This window comes from Aquarana catesbeiana, linkage group LG05, assembly GCF_042186555.1.
Source record: "Aquarana catesbeiana isolate 2022-GZ linkage group LG05, ASM4218655v1, whole genome shotgun sequence".
Lineage (NCBI taxonomy): Eukaryota > Metazoa > Chordata > Amphibia > Anura > Ranidae > Aquarana > Aquarana catesbeiana.
The window spans coordinates 248,072,676-248,092,285 of NC_133328.1; the positions used below are offsets into that span (position 1 = coordinate 248,072,676).

The 19,610-nt window shown below is 43.7% G+C and overlaps 2 protein-coding genes across 2 annotated transcripts in view; one reads left to right on the forward strand and one right to left on the reverse strand.

Moving 5' to 3' along the window:
• Window positions 1-6,976, reverse strand: part of ACAA1 (acetyl-CoA acyltransferase 1) — a 98,343-nt gene extending 91,367 nt beyond the window's left edge. The window contains exon 1 of the mRNA XM_073630687.1: window positions 6,728-6,976. Coding sequence (XP_073486788.1) covers window positions 6,728-6,883 — 156 coding nt within the window. The 5' untranslated portion in view covers window positions 6,884-6,976. The remainder of the gene's footprint in view (window positions 1-6,727) is intronic.
• A 2,085-nt stretch (window positions 6,977-9,061) lies between these two features.
• The window catches only part of CLPTM1L (CLPTM1 like), a 232,071-nt gene continuing 221,522 nt past the window's right edge, over window positions 9,062-19,610 (forward strand). The window contains exon 1 of the mRNA XM_073630688.1: window positions 9,062-9,196. The gene's annotated coding sequence lies outside the window, so the exon portion shown is untranslated. The remainder of the gene's footprint in view (window positions 9,197-19,610) is intronic.

The window sequence follows — 19,610 nt, forward strand, 5'->3', positions numbered from 1 at the left end:
TTCATGCTTCCCTCTGCTTAAATTTTCCAGCAGGACTTGGCACCTGCCCACACTGCCAAAAGTACCAATACCTGGCTTAATGATTATGGTATCACTGTTCTTGATTGGCCAGCAAACTCGCCTGACCTAAACCCCATAGAGAATCTGTGAGATATTGTCAAAAGGAAGATGAGAGAGACATTACTTAAGCTTAATGAAAAGTAACATTCCAGTATTAAAAATCCTTTTTTTTTTTTTTTTTTATTGGTCTTAGGTAATATTCGAATTTCCTGAAATACAAAATTTTGGGTTTTCACTAGCTGTAAGCAATATTTATCAAAATTAAAAGAAAGAAATACCTGAAATATATCACTCGGTGTGTAATGTAATCCATTTGAGTGTCACTATTTGAAATGATTTATTGAAATACATTTTTGATGATATTCTAATTTTGTGAGATGCACCTGTATTAAAGCAGTCTGCTTCATAAAGCCTTGAGGCACTTACCAACTACCCCCACAGCATGCAGAACAGTGCTTAAAGTGGAAGTTCCGCTTGTTTGCTTACACCCCCCAGCCCCTCCACTGCAACATTTGCCACTTTTTTTTTGGGGGGGGGGGGGGGGGGGGGGGATGGGTACATGGTTTTGACAGGTACACACTTCCAGTCAGGTCACCACGGCCCCCTCCTCCTTCCCCTCTGCAGCCTTCTGGGACACATCACAGGTCCCAGAAGACTGCTGCAGGACCATTCACAAAGTGCAGCACAGCTCATGCATGCACAGTGGGAAACATGACAGTTTCCCTTACCTGGACAGGTAAGTGTCCTTACATTAAAAAAGTCAGCAGCTACTGTATTTGTGGCTGCTGACTTTTATTTCTTTTTTTTGGGGGGGGGGGGGGGGGGGGAAATGGAGCTCTACATTAAGAAGCAGCATGTTGCGACTGGGAACAAGCAGTTGGAAAACCATATTTTCACGGATTTTCTCCAGGCCTGGAGATGAGTGTAACTTACAACTTTACACATACCGTTGCCAAAATAAAAACCAGTCTCTGTCAAGTTCTCCTTTAATAGACCATTTCTCATTGATTAACATGGTTTACTGAGCTCTGAAAATAGTTTCTACTTTTATCAAAGCTTTATTGAATAAGTCAGGAAAAGGTCAACAACTCTTTATATTTTGGTGAATGAAAAAAAACAACAGCCTTTACATTTAAAAAAACCCATACTTCACTGCAAATAGCTGCAACCGCCGGCAACCTGTCATTATAGTGAATGGGGCTGGCAGCCGCACCTGGCTGCTTAGAGCTGCAGCAGAAATCTCTGATTCCTCCCACTATAAATTCACTCAAGTCTAAAATCGCCAGTGTGAATGTAGCCTTAGTGTGTTGACAGCCTGTGCATCTTTTTCAGGCAATTTTTCCCTATGTCCCATGTCACCACATTAGGGCTTGGTCACATGGATAAGCCATGCTCAACATACGGCTGCTGGAGTGCAAAATGGGAGGGATAGTGTTAATGGCGCATCTCGCGGTTTACTTTTTTGTTAGAACTTTGTCATAAGTGAAATATAAAATTTCTGCAGTGGTGTTTGTGTCACAAAAAGTTGCACTGAAAAAACTAGTGCATGCAAATACCTTTTTTTCTGACACACACTTCCACAGCGCAGTGGTATGAACGGACTCCATAAAAAAACAAGGCTAGTCTTCCCACCACAGCCCAACACAAAAATATTGGGTGAAGAAAGGAAGCGCCACCTGAGTGCAGCATTAGTAGGTACTTTTAATGACACAAAGTTAAAAAACACTTACAAGAGACATCATTAAGAAGGCTCATCTGTAGATGGGTAATCGTGGTGAGTTTCTCGGGCTCCAGTCTGGATTACCCATCTACAGATGAGCCTTTTTAACCCTTTCATGACTAAGCCCATTTTTGAAATTTGGTGTTTACAAGTTAAAATCCGTATTTTTTGCTAGAAAATTACTTAGAACCCCCAAACATTTTATATATATATATATATATATATATATATATATATATATATATATATATATATTTATTAGCAGAGAATCTAGAGAATAAAATGAAGATTGTTGCAATATTTTATATCACACGGTATTTTTGCAGCGGTGTTTTAAACGCAAATTTTTGGAAAAGGGACACTTCCATGAATTTTAAAAAATCCTAACAGTAATGTTACCCCAATTTTTTTGTATAATGTGAAATATGATGTTACGCCGAGTAAATAGATACCAAACATGTCACGCTTTATAATTGCACGCACTTGTGGAATTGCGACAAACTATGGTAGCTATGAATTTCCATAGGCGACGCTTTAAATTTTTTTTACGGTTACCAGGTTAGAGTTACAGAGGAGGTCTAGTGCTAGAGTTATTGCTCTCGCTCTGATGATCGCGGCGATACCTCACATGTGTGATTTGAACACCGTTTACATATGCGGGCGTGACTTCCGTATGCTTTTTCTTCGCTGCGCGAGCTCGCGGGGACTGGGGCGCTTTAAACATTTTTTTTTTATTTATTTTATTTAATTTTTAGATTTATAAATTGTGTTTTAAAAAAAAATGTTTTTTTTTTTTTTTTTACTTTTATTGCTGTCACAAGGAATGTAAACATCCCTTGTGACAGTAATAGGTGGTGACAGGTACTCTTTATGGAGGGATCGGGGGTCTAAAAGACCCCCGATCCCTCCTCTGCACTTCAAAGTATTCAGATCGCCAAAAACGGCGATTCTGAATACTGTATATGTTTTTAAATTCGGCGCCATTGGCAGCAGAGTAAACGGGAAGTGACGTCATGATGTTGCTTCCACGTTTACATTGAGAAGGCTGGAACGAAGCCGCCCGATTGGATACCGGGCCTCCCGATCGCACGGGAGGCCCGGTAAGAGCGGCGGGAGGCAGCGGGAGGGGGAGGGGGATGTCCCCTCCCGCTCCTCCGGTATAACAGCCGAGCGGCTTTTAGCCGCATCGGTTGTTATACTCGGGTAGCCGATCGCCCGCTCTAAACAACGGTACCGGGATGATGCCTGCAGCTGCGGGCATCATCCCGGTATAACCCCGGAAAGCCGAGTACGCATATCTGCGTACGGTCGGCGGGAAGGGGTTTAATGATGTCTCTTGTAAGTGTTTTTTAACTTTGTGTCATTAAAAGTACCTACTAATGCTGCACTCAGGTGGCGCTTCCTTTCTTCACCCTCTCTTGCATATCACAGAGCCAGCTCTCTGAGGACAGCAGCCACCTCCTAGATCCACTGCTCCACCAACCCACTCCACTCTTTACTGTCAGATCCTTATTAACCCCTGGACTGCCAACTTTTTAGCCATGTAACCTACTTTACATGCTCCGAACTGTCAGACCCTCATTAACCCCTGGGCTGCCAGCACTTTAGCCATGGACTATATGCCTGGCCAACCTGATTAATTATGGCCCCTTTCACATGAGCAATGCTGAGGTGGATCACCTTGTCAGCATTGGCTGTCCTGCGGTTTGAGGATGCAAATACTCACTCTGAAATCCCTCTGATTGACATCAGATGCAGTCCAGTGCATTTTTAACCACTTGACTTCCCAAAGGTTTTTTTGCTATTTGGCACTGTGCTAATTTAACTGACAATTGCGCGGTCATGAAACACTGTACGCAAATTAAATTTATGTAATTTTTTTCACACAAATAACATTTTCTTGTGGTGGTATTTTATGACCTTTTTTTTTTATTATATAAAACGAAAAAAAGAAAAAAAAAAAATGTATATAATAAATAATAGCAAAAAAAAAAAAAAAAAATTATATATATATTTTTTTATTATTACACACACACACACACACACACACACACTTTCAGCTATAAAATATATCCAATAAAAAAAAAAAAAAGTAAAAATATAACTTCTTAGATTATATCTAACTTCAGGGGTCTTTTTGACCCCAGATCTCATATTTGAGAGGTCCTGTCATGCTTTTTTTTTTTTATTACAAGGGATGTTTACATTCCCTGTAATAGGAAAAGAAAAAAAAAAAAAAAAGAAAAAAAAGGGACCCAATTTTTTAAAAAGGACAGTGTCACAATAAAAAATAAAAATAAAAAATTAAAGCGCCCCATCCCGCCGAGCTCAAACGCGTACGCATACCTAAGTCATGCTCTCATATGAAAACAGTTGGTTCAAACCACACACGTGAGACATTGCCATGATCGTTAGAGCGAGAGCAATAATTCAAGCCCTAGACCTCCTCTGTAACTCAAAACTAGTAACCTGTAAAAAAAAATTAATTAATTAAATGTCGCCAATGGAGATTTTTAAGGGTAGAACTTTGTCGCCATTCTATGAGCGGGTGCAATTTTGAAGCGCGACATGTTGGGTATCATTTTACTCAGCGTAACATTACCTTTAATCACAAAAACTGGGCTAAGTTTACAGTTTTTTTTTATGTAAAAAATAAGACAAGAAGAAGGTGTATTGTTTCCAAAAAAAGTGCTTTTGTAAGACCGCTGTGCAAATACGGTGTGACAGAAAGTATTGCAACGACTGCCAATTTTATTCTCTAGGGTGTCTGAAAAAATATATATCATGTTTGGGGGTTCCAAGTAATTTTCTAGCAAAAAAAAAAAAGATTTTAACTCGTAAACACAGCGTCTGAAAAAGAGGCCTGGTCCTTAAGTGGTAAAAGCAGCTGTGCAAAGTAAAGGAAAACCTGAAAAACTTGGCATGTTGGGGGTACTTGAGGACAGAGGTTGAGAACCACTGGTTTACAACACAGAGCTCTCTTTCCGTAATTGATGGAGCTGATCAGCGATCTGCTGATGGCTTGTGCTGTAACAAATCACAGAACAGTCAGGGTGGTGGGCGCACGCTCGCCTTACCCAGAAGCGCCAATCACGTACCAGATAGGTAATCCAACACACAGCAGGCCACCCTGCTACAGTAGATGTACGTGAGGCAGTCGCTTAATTAGTATGCATCAGAAACGCATCCACTGTGTTTTCCATGTATTCCAATGACCCTAGTTCGCACCAGTGTAGTGTTCTCCAGAGCGGTCAACAAAAGTAGAACATGCTGCATTTTTTCTGTATGGAATGCATCTAGAATTTATCAAAACACACATGTCCTCAACTGAGATGAAGAAAACAAAAACGCATGCAGAAATTGTGGTGTCGTCTGGCCCCAACTGTGCTGCAACCATGCCCACAAGAGGTTTCGGCACGGCTGCATTCACTTTTACGGGGTGCGTGGCAGGTGGTACATCTGCTGAACTTGACTCCCTACTTGCTATGCTCTTGATGCTATGTATGGGGCTGTAGCTTTGGAAGGCACCTGAGGTGCAACTTTCCTTTCATTAGCATTTCTATCCATTTTATGTAGGTTGTGATGCTTATATACTGCACATATCCTAGCTGCGCACAAATGGATCCACATACACTGTATAATATATCACCTCTCAGATCCTTTTCATTTCTCCGCAGGGAGGGGATCATCCTCTGCTTCTGTATGTCACAGTACCTGTTGGCATTCATGATTCCCTCAATGAACTGTAGCTCCCCAGTGGCAGCAGCACTCATGCAACCCCAGACCATGACCCTCCCACCACCATGCCTGACTGTAGGCAACACATACTTGTCTTTGTACTCCTCACCTGGTTGCCACCACACACACTTGACACCATGTATCAATTGACCCTTCCTTTTTAGATTGTAAGCTCTAACGAGCAGGGCCCTCTGATTCCTCTTGTACCAAATTGTAATGTAACTAAATGTCTGCCCTCGTGTTTTAAAGCACTGCGCAAACTGTTGGCGCTATAACCTGTATAATAATCATTTGTATAAGAAATACAAACTATGGTCATTTTTGACAACCATTCAGCATGTTAAGTATACAGTAGTCAACTAAAGCTGAGTGTAGTGAATTGCAACACATCACAGCCATTAGCTTAATGAGAAAAAAAAAAAAAAAAAAAATTATAGGGTTAAAAAAAGACAACTTTCCGAATAAGAGAGATGACATGATTTGTATGGTCTGTTTCTATGGCCCGTTATTGCCCAAAGACCTGCTCCTACCTTTTTTTTTTTTTTTTCTCTAATTCTTTATTTACATTTGACCCGGTTACAGAGTGAACTTTCTCAAAAAAATTTTCATCAGCTGATATATGAGTAACAAGAGCAAATGTCATCCACAAAGATCAGACTAATGGCATGTACACACGATCAGAAAATTGTAAAAAAAAAAAAAAAAAAAAAATACTGCTTTCAAAGCGATCGTACGATAATCTGATCGTTAGTACACAGCTTTCGAGAGCCGATCATGACAGTTCATCTGATATAATCCGATGGGACAAGCACGAACATTTTTCTCCTACGTTACCAGGTTGTACAATTTTAGTTTAATCGGTACAGTTGTCATTCAAAAATACAAAACAAATACACTCCAACAAATTACATCACTTCTGAATTTTTATTCTGTTGTATGAGAATTTTTGCATCTTTTAGTAAACTCTTCATTTTTTACATGAGATTAGCATGAAAAACACAGAAAACGAACGATCATTCGTCTCAAAATATCATTGTATGTACCAGGCATTAGAGAACATACAATCTGCAGATAAGGTTCATCAAAATATTCATTCATAACAATCCTTTGTGCTGAGTGACTTTTTACCCATTTATGGTAATTTTTTGCCCTGCTCCTACCCCTGGGAAGCCATGTTATACAATGCTACTCTAACCCCTGTCATGTTACCTTGAAGCCACCTCTCTTGGCTTTACAGATGGGAGTCCTCCTGCCATGTACGATGACAATGTCCTGAGATCTGTCCCCAGCAGCGGAGGTGAGCTCAGCCCGCACTCCTCTGGGTGCCCCCGGGAGATGTCCTAGCACAACCCGCACTCTGTGCATGGTGACAGCTCACTGTGTGACACAACCTCAGAGACACAAGCTGGAGTAGTCTGAAGGAGGAGGGCTATCATGTCATGTGACTGTCACATGATCAGGCTAAATCTCTGGAGATTATTAAAGACTTGTTCACACCATGTATACAGAGACGTCAGTTTTTCCTGCACCTGTCTCTGCAAGAGCACAAAGAAAACAATTGTACTCTGAGGTTGGTTTACTAAAGCTGGACAGTGCAAAATCTGGTACAGCTCTGCATAGAAACCAATCAGCTTCCATTTTTTTTTTCTAAAGCTTAATTAAACAAGCTGAAGTTAGAAGCTGATTGGCTACCATGCACAGCTGCACCAGATTTTGTACTCTCCAGTTTTAGGCTGGGTTCACACATGTGCGGTGCGAATTCCAGCTCTGCGAAGAGAAAAAACAGCTGTTCAGCAGTTCCTATCCGTTGTAGCTGCAAATCAGAGAGGGGGGAGGTGTAGTGAGAAGAAGGAGAGAATTCGTTTTCAGAACGGAATGCATCTGTGAATCAGATACATTATCTTCTATGGGAAGACGCTTGTAATTCGCACCGCAATGCCCAGAAAACGCACACGTTTTTTGCGCAATACGCCGCGCGAATGCAACGCACATACGTGAATCGGATGCATTCAAATGAATGCATTTTAAAATGTCCTGCTAATTGGATGCAGTGTAAGCCGCATCTAATTTGCATAGGTGTGAACGGGGCCTTAGTAAATCAACTCCCATTTGTCTTTTAGCTGGATCACTGTGAAGCTGACAATTCTAATCCTATTATAAGCATTAATTGTTTAAAATAATTTTACATTATACAAGTCAATGTTTACTGTTTGATCTGTAGAGTCACAGATAGGGCTTAGGGTGGAAATTACACACTGAGAGGGATCTAATAAAGGTAGCCATAAACACTACAATCTGATTGTGCAATCCCTGTACAATCTCATTGTAATATGAGGACAACTTATACAATCTAATCAATTTCTATCCAATCACACAGGCCTTTATATCATTCAATCATATGCAAGCTAAAATTCTGTTTTTTATTGTCCTTGCGTGTCCCCACTCAGATCTACAGTGACTGCACTTATAGTGCACTGTGTATTTGACTTTAGTAAATAACCCCCAGTGTATGTCAGACAGAATATGGCGCAACTGTGCATGGCAACCAATCAACTTCTAGCTTTAATTGTCAAACAAGCTAAAGCTAGAAGCTAATTGGTTACTATGCACAGCTGCTCCAGTTGTAGCACCCTCCCCCCAGGGATTCTCTCCAAACCATTTAATTTGCATTCAGCTTGCTAGAATATACTATCTATGGCAAGTTGGCACTTGGCACTGCAGATGTAGTAAAACTATAAATCCCGTCATGCTTCTGAGAATCGTGCCGGCATTTTGTCAGATTTGGCGACCTGTCAGATTTTGTAACTGAAGTGACGTTCTAAAGCCGCCATCTTGCTACACCCCGCACTCGTCTACAGTAAGGATATAGTGAGAAGGTGGCAAGCGGACATCTTGTTACACCCACCGGAGTCTTGCATTTCACAGTTATTTTTAACAGTAACCTCAGCTTATATAGTGAAATACACTGTTTAAAAATCACACTGTTTAGATGTTGAATTTAAAAAGCAGCGGCCAGCCTGCTGATCTCACAGGGCTGCTTATCTGACAGAACATCGTTGCTTTAAAAAAAAACAAAAAAAAACATCAAAACAGTCTTACAGATTTAAAAATAATGAATTTCACTATATAAGCTGAGTTTATGTTGTTGAGTTAAAAATATATGTGAAATACAAGACTCCGGTGGGTGTAACAAGATGTCCGCTTGCTGCCTTTCCACTGTATCCTTAATATGAATGAGTGCGGGGTGTAGCAAGATGGCGGTGTCAAAATGTCACTTCCGTGACGGGTCACCTAATCTGACAAGACACCTGTGTATGGCAGAGTCTTGCAATATCTCATGGGACTTGTAGTTCTACAACATCTGGCCTGCCAAAGTTGCTCCCCCTGGCCTGTTCTACACCATTCTATGCTAACCTGCACGATATTCAGAGACCTCCATTCTGTATACAGCACACACGGAGATAAGCTTCCTCGCTCCTAATCACGTCCCCAAATTTAGTCTTCGGAATCATGGCCGCCTCTATGTGATTTCACTGGTCTGACGTTTATGTCAGCGTTCGTACGTTTCCGTCCAGCTGCTCGGCTTCCTAATACGTCATTTCCGGGTTCGGCTGACTGTGTTCCCGGTTCCTCCGCTGTACTTACAGGTTGGAGAGACATGCAATATAACAGCGAAAGGTAAACCTTATCAGCGTTCTATTGGTAACACTACAGCGTTGGATTTGAACGAAGCGTTCCATTGTAAATACACATTATGCACGTTTGAATTGGGATTCTCGCGTCTTCTACCGGGGGAGGGAGTGGGGTGTGCAGCACGCACGGCTATTATCGTGAGGGATTGTGGGATCGCATCAGCTGGATGGCTCATTGCAGGTATCTAAATAAAACGGTGTCTGGGGGTTTATTAATGGTCCATTCAAGTGACAGCTCTGCTAAGGTCCTGTCACCCCCCCCCCCCCCTCCTCCCACATCCTACAGGACTGGGGCCGGTAGCTTTGTACTGCATTGTCACCATATGTTCTGATACTGCACAGCACAATACGCCTTTATTATGGTGGTTGATGATGAGCTTCCTGTATGTATGGGAGATGAGTATTGCCTGTTCATGAATAGTTACATGTGTCTCTAGAGCTCTTCTATGTGTGAGGGTCACATATGTGTGCTGGGCAGGGAGGATGACTGATTGCACAAGGACATCTCTCTATGTTACAGATTCAGCAGGGACCGGCTGGTCGATCGACTTCAGTACAGCCAGCCTGTTGTATTATTATTTTTTGTGTCTTTATATTTTTAATGCGATTACTGCCAGCAGCTATAGTCATTAGCAGTGATCATTGTTTTCTGCCAGCAGGGAAGGCTTTCACAATAGCGCTGCAGGAATCCCTCCTGCAGGGATTCCCCTATCAACACAGTCAGTTGAGTGATTTTCTGGGTTGCTGGAAAGAAAATCACATCATCTATGGCTTGCCTTAGAGTTAAGCTCAGAGGTCTGTATTCAGTGATGAGGGCAGAAGTCCATTATTATACAGGATTTCTAAAGCGCCAACAGTTTGCGCAGCGCTTTACAATGTAAAGGGAGACATTACACCAGCAGTACAATTTAATACAAGAGGGTTAGAGAAGACCTGCTCCTGCGAGCTTACAATCTAAGAGGGAGGGGCTGGTGAAACAAAAGGTAGGGACTGTGAGGGATGAACCGATGAGGGGTGTAGAAGATTCAATTGTTAGCTGGAGGCAGGATAGGCCTTCCTGAAGAGATGAGTTTTCAAGGATCACCTAAAAGTGGACAGAGTAGGAGATAACCGGACAGATTGCGGTAGTGAGTTCCAGAGGATGGGAGAGGCTCTGGAGACGAGTATGGGAGGAGGAGACAAGGGTGTTGGAGAGCAGGATGGTTTGGGTGATATTTTGGAGACAACATTGGTGATGTAGCTTGGGGCAGAGTTGTAAATGGCTTTGTATGGTATTGTTAGGTTTTTTAATTTTGTTCCTTGGGCAATGGGATGCCAGTAAAGGGATTGACAGAGAGGAGTGGCAGACACTGGTTGGTAAGGTGGAGTCTGGCAACAGCATTCGTGAAAAAGGGGATAGCTTGCGGAGAGTTAAGCCAATGAGGAGGGAGTTACAAGAGTCAAGGTGAGATATAACAAGGGAGTGAATAAGTTGCTTAGTGGTGTGAACAGTTAGAAAGGGGCGGGTTTTGGAGGTGAAGTCTAGACGATTTGGATAGTGATTGGCTGAGGCTTCGGCCTTCTTCACATGGCCATTATTTAGCCATATTCATCAGATTCCAGCAGCAAGAATCGGTGGATATTTGAGGTTGGTTGGTTTAACTCAGCGTCTGAAACTTGAGAGAGCGTGTATTATGCATTTGCTGCCCTTGGGTAAAGGATGGCACTCCCACCTGTAGCTTTCGAGGGTGCTTGGTCCCAATGGTTGGTCTGTCCTAGTAAGAAGACAGGATTGAACCAGGAAAACCATTTGCAGTTCTTCCAGCAGGCTGCTCTCCTTGTGAAAATGGCCTTACAGGTATATTAGCAGAAGAGAAGCATAGTTTTAAACTGTAAGGCCCCTTTCACATGGGACAGATCCATTTGACGGACTCCGCTTGCTCGGCAGGGATCGATCTGCTGATCTCCCCCCCCCCCCCCCCGAGGGTCCCGTTCTATGATCCCATCTGATCTGCCAGACAGATGGAAAATAGGACCATCATCCATCTGGATTTGGCCGCGGCCATCCGCTGCCCCCTAGGGGTGGGGTGAATGAAGCGTCCGATCAGGTCCGCCTGAAAAACTGACAGGCGGACCTGATTGGACTGCCTGTGTGAAAGCCCCCTTAAAACAGCTCATTCATTTTAATTGGGCTAGCAGTGCAACATAATACACAAAAAAACAGACAAGTGCACTGTCTTTTGTGGTACAGTGTACTTCAGGTGCATTCCCAGTTGCAGTATATATGCATTGGTGCCATTATAAATTAATGTTGCTGTAACTGCTTAAAAAGTACTGGCTGGAATAAGGTTTTATTTGTAACAATGCAGTTCAAATTTAATTGGCAAGAAGTTTAATAAAATGATCATCATAAAAAACACATCTATTGCATGATTGATTTTAAAACTGAGCCCTGCACAAAAACAATAATATAGTAATATACCTTTTTAACCACTTCAATACCAGGCATTTACCCCCCCCCCCCATTCCCGCCCAAGCCAATTTTTAGCGCTGTCACTTTTTAAATTACAATTGCACTGAAATGCTACACTGTACCCAAACAACATTTTTATCATTTTGTTCCCACAAATAGAGCTTTCTTTTGGTGGTATTTGATCACCCCTGTGGTTTTTATTTTTTGCTAAAATAAAAAAAAGACTGAAAATTTTGAAAAAAAAAAGTTTTTCTTTGTTTCTGTTATAAAATTTTGTAAATAAGTAAGATTTCTCCTTCACTGATGGGAAACTTAGAAGCTGCACTGATAAGGTGGAACTGATGGGCACTGATGGCTGGCAGGCATTATTAATGGGCGCTGATTGGCATATCCTGCTGGACATCATATGACGCCCAGTCAGGATAACTGAACCACTTCCTGGCCATCATTTTGCTATAGGTATAGCCCGGGCGGGAAGTGGTTAATGATGCGTGTGCCAGTAACCCTCCCACTGGTTGCTGCTTCCTTTCTGAAAACAGTGATGTGAGCACTAAACTTGCTTCTGCTGCTAAAGTTGTCAGTCAGGGCTGGAACACCGTGATCTCAGCCAGTAGCTCGCTCAGCAGCTCCTCCATTCATACATATCTTGTGTTCTTTTCAAAGAATAGAAGATGTTCTGTAATTGGACAAGGAGAACAGGGGCACCATGGTCTACCTTTGTCCGTTTAAAAAAAAAAATGCAATGGAGTTTAAACAAACAGTTCATTAAAGCAGAACTAAAACCATTGATTAAAAAAAAAAAAACAGTTACATTGGTTGCTGCTGCCGTCAGTCAAATCTATGAGGAGGGATGGCTTGCCATGGTATGTGACTCTATGGATGCACACAGCCTGGCTCAGAAGTGTGCTTGCACGGCTGCCCCTAAAGTAGTTCTAAAGGCAGAAGTTTTTTTTTTGTTTTGTTTTGTTTTTTTTTTTTTTACCTTAAAGCGGGGTTCCACCCAAATTTTGAACAATATCTGTATGTATTCTCTTCCTTGCCTAGATGCTGACATGCCGTTTAAAAAAATTTAAATCGCCGTAATTACCTTTTATTTTTCTATTCTTCTTTGCACTTCCTGGTTCTCCTCCCATGGGAGTAGGCGTGTTTCTAGCCTCTCCCAGACTCCTGGGAGCTAGTCTCAGGCTTCCCAGGATGCCACTGAGCATGTGCGGGAACGAGCGGTGAATGCTGGGAGCACAGCATTCACCACATCCAGGAAATAAATGCTTGTGGGCGTCAAATGCCCACAATGAAGATGGAAACCGCCTGCAGTGAATAATATAAGTTATTCTTTCCGACGAAATCTGACACAGGCGGACATATTACACACAATATGTGAGTATGTAATGCTGAGAAGAAAAGTTTGTGAATGAACTCAAAAAAAAAAAAAAAAACGATAGATAGGTGGACCCCCGCTTTAAAATGTTACTAAATCCAGGATCCTGCACTCACTATATCTAGTCTCACACAGTACACAACATTGAAATGAAATTATTTTAGTAAATAAAAACTGCTAAATACCCTTTCTCATCAGCAGTTAGAGCAGTCTTGTGACTTTTAGCAGTGTCCAGCCAAGTACTGGTTAAAGCTTGTAGGTGGAGTTTTCTGACTGCCCTATGAGACTGCAAGATCCCTGACTCTCTGTCTGGACAGTGCTGATTGGCCCTGAGCTGATCACATGCAGTCTCCCAAAAAAAAAAAAAAAAAACCTCTCTAGCAATACACACCAAACTGAAGCTCTGTTCTATCAGAATATGGATTGGGGACTGGGGAGGATCAGAGAAGACCAGATCAAACAGCCTTCTTACACAATGCAGAGGATTAACCCCCTAGGTTTCACAGTGAGTATACCAAGCATGCTATACTGCATATACAGACTCATTTTACTGTTGTGGGTTTAGTACTTTAATGCATTCTATGCCTTAAGGTAAAAAACCTACCGAGTGCAGCGTACCCCCCCCCCCCCCCAGCCCCCCTAATACTTACCTGAGCCTATGGTTTCAGCGATACTAAGCATTTGCACAAGTACTAGTACACATGCAAATGCCTTGATACCTAAAACCGATACCGGTGCAATTTGAGGCCATACAAAATGAATGTCTCTTTTCTCTCATTGGCTAACGTAGCATTGGGAGCCATTGGTTCCTGTTGCTGTCGGTCACAGCCAGTGAGCCAATGAGGAGAGAGGGGGGGGGGGGCAGGGCCGAGCCAAGCTTCGTATGTGAATGGGCTATGTCCATTCACAGGTGTGCTGCTCGGGAGCCCCCATATCGAGGCTTTCTATGGGGGGCACTCGACAGGGGGGAGGAGGCAGGACTAATGGCGAAAGAAGAGGATCGGGTCTGCTCTGCAAAACCATTGCACAGAGCAGGTACGTAAGAAGGCTGGCCAGAGGCCAGCCTTTATTTGTAAGAGGAGTCTGAGGGGTATATATCCGAATGGCAACAGGGTTGGCTACAGGAGACTCATGGCGGTCACCTCTCCTGGTGTTCACAGGTTCTGGTTGGTGCAGGGGGGGGGGCTGCGGGCCACAGGTTACTGCAGTGTATACTGTGTGCAATATACGTGTGTGTACCGTTGTCACCATCTATCACAGCTGTCAGATCATGGTGATACTTGCTTCCCGCTGGAATTGCAATTCATTTTAATTAGTGACAGTACTATAAATTTTCAGAGGGGTGTTGTCCGTCGCTGGAGGTCCATGGGAGGAGAGACGCATGGTGGTAGTCCAAGTTACCTTGTGGCATGGATCACGGGGGGTGGGCGGTAGACCATAGGTCATCTCTCTACATTAGTGAATCTGATTGCCAGATGTCTTCAGGCTGGGAGGAACAAAAAAGGGAGGGCTGGTTGGTGTCTCAGCTCCGCTGTCACGGTCATGTTGAGATTAGGGATGCACTGATACTGGTATTGGTGCCGATACTAGGCATTTTCACGAGTATCGGTACTCGGGAAAATGCTCCGATACGGAAAGTGACGTCAGTTGGGGGCGGGACACCACCTCCTCCCCTTCGGCAGTGGGGTTCGAAGCAGTACACACCTTACGGCACCAGGACAAGGGGGGGGTCGGGAAAATCCACAGCACAGTGGGAACAGGTTGACAGCTGGCCACACCGACACTCCTGCTCCCGGCTGTCTTTTTTTCTTTATGCAGCACTGCTGCAATCCTCTCCTGCCTCTGTAAACAAGAAGAGGGTGGGTGATGTCCTGTTCCTGCACAGAGAGAGAGCTAGCTGGATGGCTGGCCGCTATCCAATAACAGAGAGTGGGTGGGTCGCCAAGGGCAAGGGACTGGACAGCATCAGCGCGTGTGTTTCTATGTGAGGCAGCTGTGGAATCGTCCCTGGAAGCAGAACCGAGTAATGAGGAGAGCAAGTCCTGCAAACAGGTTAGTGTAGTATGTACAGGACAGTGTCAGCAGGGTACAGACCAGTCTTATACACTAGCGGCATACAGTATATACAGACCAGTCTGTACCCCCAACACTGTACTGTAAATGTTATATACACACACCAGTCTGTATATGATGTAAGGTGTCAGTGTACAGACTGGTCTGGTCTGTACTGCAACCTCCTAATGCCCTGTAATGTGCCCTCTTAACGCCCTCCCTGTGTTGCCACCCCCTTCCCCCACCAACTGTCACCTCTGCCCCCATGTCACTCAATGACCCTCCCATCCTCTTCCCCCAGCAATCACAGCCTTTTTCTTCTCAATTCTCCCACCCCACAATCCCTATTTCACCCCACCCTCAACTACCCTGCCCTCACTTACTCCTCTACTTCCCACCCTGTCCTTACCCCAGCCTCACCCAACTTCTCAACAACCCACCTCTCAAACCACCCCCCTACCTACGCGATAGGTATCGGTAATTGGTATCGGCGAGTACTTGCAAAAAAAGTATCGGTACTCGTACTCGGTGTTAAAATGGTATCGTTGCAACCCTAGTTGAGATTCATGCAATTGGTCATATCATTTCTGGCATAGTGTTCTGTCACAACGCGGCGCGTTCCGGTCATGGCGGGTTTAGTCATAGCGGGGCTGTAACAACGTGTTCAATCATAGCGGGGCATCATACAATAGCCATTTCATCTTCGTTTGTTTCCATGTCTCATCGTACCTTTTTGTTCAGGTTTCTTTGTATACCTGGGTTTAGTTAGCTAGTACTCACATCTCAGGATCTGTCACGTCTACAGATCCATATGGGCTGAGGTTTTGTTTTTTCAGTGATTGTTGACCATAATCTTCTCGCCCATATACCACACATCATAAGATTCATTTCATTACACCTGTATGACTACCCACCTCTGTGGGTACACTAGCCCTGAGTCTTCCGTTTTAGTTACCTGTCTTTGTGCTGCAGGTTACTTGGACTCACTACTACATACATTAGGGTGGGAGTCAACACCAGGTTCATTCACGCGCTGTGGTCTTCATACTCAGGTAGGCACGGGGGGGTGTTGTTCTCATGTCTGGTTGTCTGTTGTCACTTTCTCTAGTTTGTGTGTCCTTGGGTTTAGGTATGCCACACGTTTCAGAAGCAACTAATTCACGTTCATGCCTTCAACCCTACTTGGGGTTTCAGAGCATGGTAGTACTCCGTCATGAAGGAGTTGGTCGATACTCAAGCACACAGCGGAGCTTTGTCACAGGGTTTCCTTTCCCGGCCTCAGCTGGGAAGCCGGTACGCTTCAGATTGTTTTCAATTCCGTCCGGGCTACTCCCATCCACCAGCATGGAACATGTTCTGGGCATTATTCTTTAACGCAGATTCAGGTGGGCAAATATGCTCTCCACGGCCTGTTACGGTTGTAAGACAGGATGGAGGTGATCGAAGCTCGCTCGGTCAGAGGCAGGGTGTCAGTGCACCCCCAGCTCTCGCTCTTCCTACATTCCTGCAGGCAAGGTCAGCATCCCCTCAGTCCACCGGTCTTGTCAAGCCTTCTGGTTTAATACACCTGAGCCAAGTATGTTCCTTGTCAGGGGCTGTGTTGGAATCTCCCATTCCTGGTCTTCAGACAGCCCCTGCTGGAGGATTTTCTCTGCACGCCGGCCTCATCACCATCTCGTCGGAGTCTTTCGTATGTAGTATCTTAGTTTCAGCAGACAGTCATGCTTTCGTTGTCAATTAAGTTACTGGAGGCAGTAATTTCCAAGGGATGCTTGGTCTGGTTCTTCACCTTCCGGAGGCAGTGGGTCAGCCCACTGGGGTGTCCAGTGGCAAGTTTCTGGTATCGTTTGTTACAGTTTGGCTGCCCTCTTTCCTGCGGAAATGTTTTCATTGAAGTACTTGTCCGTGAATTTGACGGTTCAGCACTTTTCTACAGTTAGGGGGGGAGGGTATTGGCTATCCAAGCTGATATCACCAATGCTTGAAGCTACTTCCATCAGACCTGCCCTTTGGTAGGGCAAGGTAAAGGGCGCAGATGTTGTTTCACCTCTGGGCTTACGCTTGGGTCAATAGCAGTCCTTGTTTTCACACCTTTGCCAAGCTCTCCATTGGATCTTGTGTACCTGCATGGGGGTCAGGGGTTATTCATTTAGTTGATTTCCTGTTGCGTGGAGACCCACCCAGCGATCTGCAGTCTCTCTCAGGGTATGTGCTAAGCCAACGTCCCCTTGACGGCCCACAAAGTGGTAGGTCCGGATAAATATAATTATTCTGGGTTCCACTCTCTGCTCTAATCTCTTGATTGCGAGTTGCCTGGAGGACTGGTCAGGTACATCAGACCATTCATCTTTTGCCCGATCCCCAGCCTGTTCAAAAGGGGGAGTGATGAGTAAGCGCTCTGCAGAGCGTGAAACGCGTTAGATGATTATCTGTACATTCTATCCATGGTGCTTTGTACATGATTTGTTCCTGATTTTACAATAAAGAAATTTCGTTGGATTATATTCTCCTGGTGTGCGGCTGTCCGGACTTTTTTCTTCCCTCACAACTGTTCAAAAGGGGGGCTTACAGTCACTTTGGGTATGCTGAATCATACCATAAGACTTATTCCTCAGGATGGAGTCTGGCCCTCCTTCCCCTGTTCAGGACTCCGACTCTGTTGTCAGGTTACTAACAGAAGCACGACCCGTTTTCTGTGTGTCTGGTATGGTTTAACGATGCATATTGCCACATCGTGTTGCCCTTATCCGCCAACACTATCAAACATATCTATTGGGTATCCAGCACTTCAGACCCCTGCAAACTCCTGTCAGTTCGTTCATTTTTGCGGCTCACCCTCTCAAACTTCCCCATATCAAGCATAGACAGACAGGTCAGGGGTTCGTGGGAATTTCACAGAGCTACTTAACTGGTGTCCGATTTGAAGAGTTGATCTTCTCTGCAATATTTCGTAGGGGCTCCTCGGGTCAACCCATGCTCCCTTTACCCCATGTATCCTCTCACTACAAGCAGTTTGTTCTTATGTCCTGGGTTTTCTCGGGAGTTAGGCTTAATCCAAATCATTTACGGGACATTTATTTGGGTTCTGGACCATTTCGCAGGTTCCAAACAGGGTGTCCCTTCTTATCAATTCATGGGACATTTTTTTCCTTCCTGCTGATACATACCGGATCTGTATGCTGAAGCCATCGGGGCGTGCGCTACTCTAATAGACTGATTGTTACCTACCCTTCATCAAGCTTTCTTATCACACCTACTTTCGTGTCTTTTTGCCCTTTTTCAGGCGTACTGACTAGCTAAGGCACACCTCAGGCCTTGGTAGTTAGAGTGTCGCATTTCCATGTGAAGACTCTGACTACAAGTATAACATGTTTGTTATTTGAAGAAAAAATAAAAAAACCTTAAGAATCACTTTAAGCACACGGCTTGTGAAGAGGCACCTGCAGGAGAGAAGGAGCATACAGCGTTGATGGGGAAGTCACCAGAAGAGGAGGTAGTGGGCTGCTCTGTGCAATATCATCTGTACAATGATATTGCACAGAGGAGGTAGTGGGCTGCTCTGTGCAATATCATTGTACAGATCAGGTAAGCATAACTTCTTTTTTTATTTTAGCAAAAAAAAAAAAAAAAAAAACTTTAATATTACTTTAACATGGCACCACTAAAAATGGTGCATAAATTTTCAAATCACATTAACCACTTGCCATCATTATACTGCGGCAGGTGGGCATGATCCCGCAAACCATCGTAGCTATACGCCGGTCCCTTTAAGCGGGATAGCAGGCGCGTCCTGCCGCAGAGCGGTGGGTGCCAATGCTCGTGACCGGTGGGCACGAGAGGCAGAACATGGACGTGTGTGTGTGTGTGTGTGTGTGTATAAACACACACATCCCAGTTCTGTGAGGAGAGAGAGATCGTGAGTTCCTATGAGCTGGGAACCACGATCTCTCATCTCCTATAGGTCAGTCCCATCCCCCACAGTTAGAACACACACATAGGGAACACAGTTAACCCCTTGATCACCCCCTAGTGTTAACCCCTTCCCTGCCAGTGACATTTATACAGTAATCAGTGCATTTTTATAGCACTGATTGCTGTATAATTGTCAATCGACCCAAAAATGTGTCAAGTGTCCGATGTGACTGCCATAATATCGCAGTTTTGATAAAAATCGCTGATCGCTGCCATTACTAGTAAAAAAAAAAGAAATGAATAAAATGCAATAAATCTATCCCCTATTTTATGGATGCTATAACTTTTGCGCAAACCCATCAATATACGCTTTTTGCGATTATTTATTTATTTTTTTATTACTAAAAATATGTAGTATAATACATATCGGCCTAAACTGAGGAAAAAAAGTTGCTTTTTTAAAAAAAAAAAAAAAATCGGGGCTATTTATTACAGCTAGAAGTACAAAATATTGTGTTTTTTTTTCAAAATTGTTTCCCTTTTTTTGTTTTATAGCACAAAAAATAAAAAACGCAGAGATAATCAAATACCACGAAAAGAAAGCTC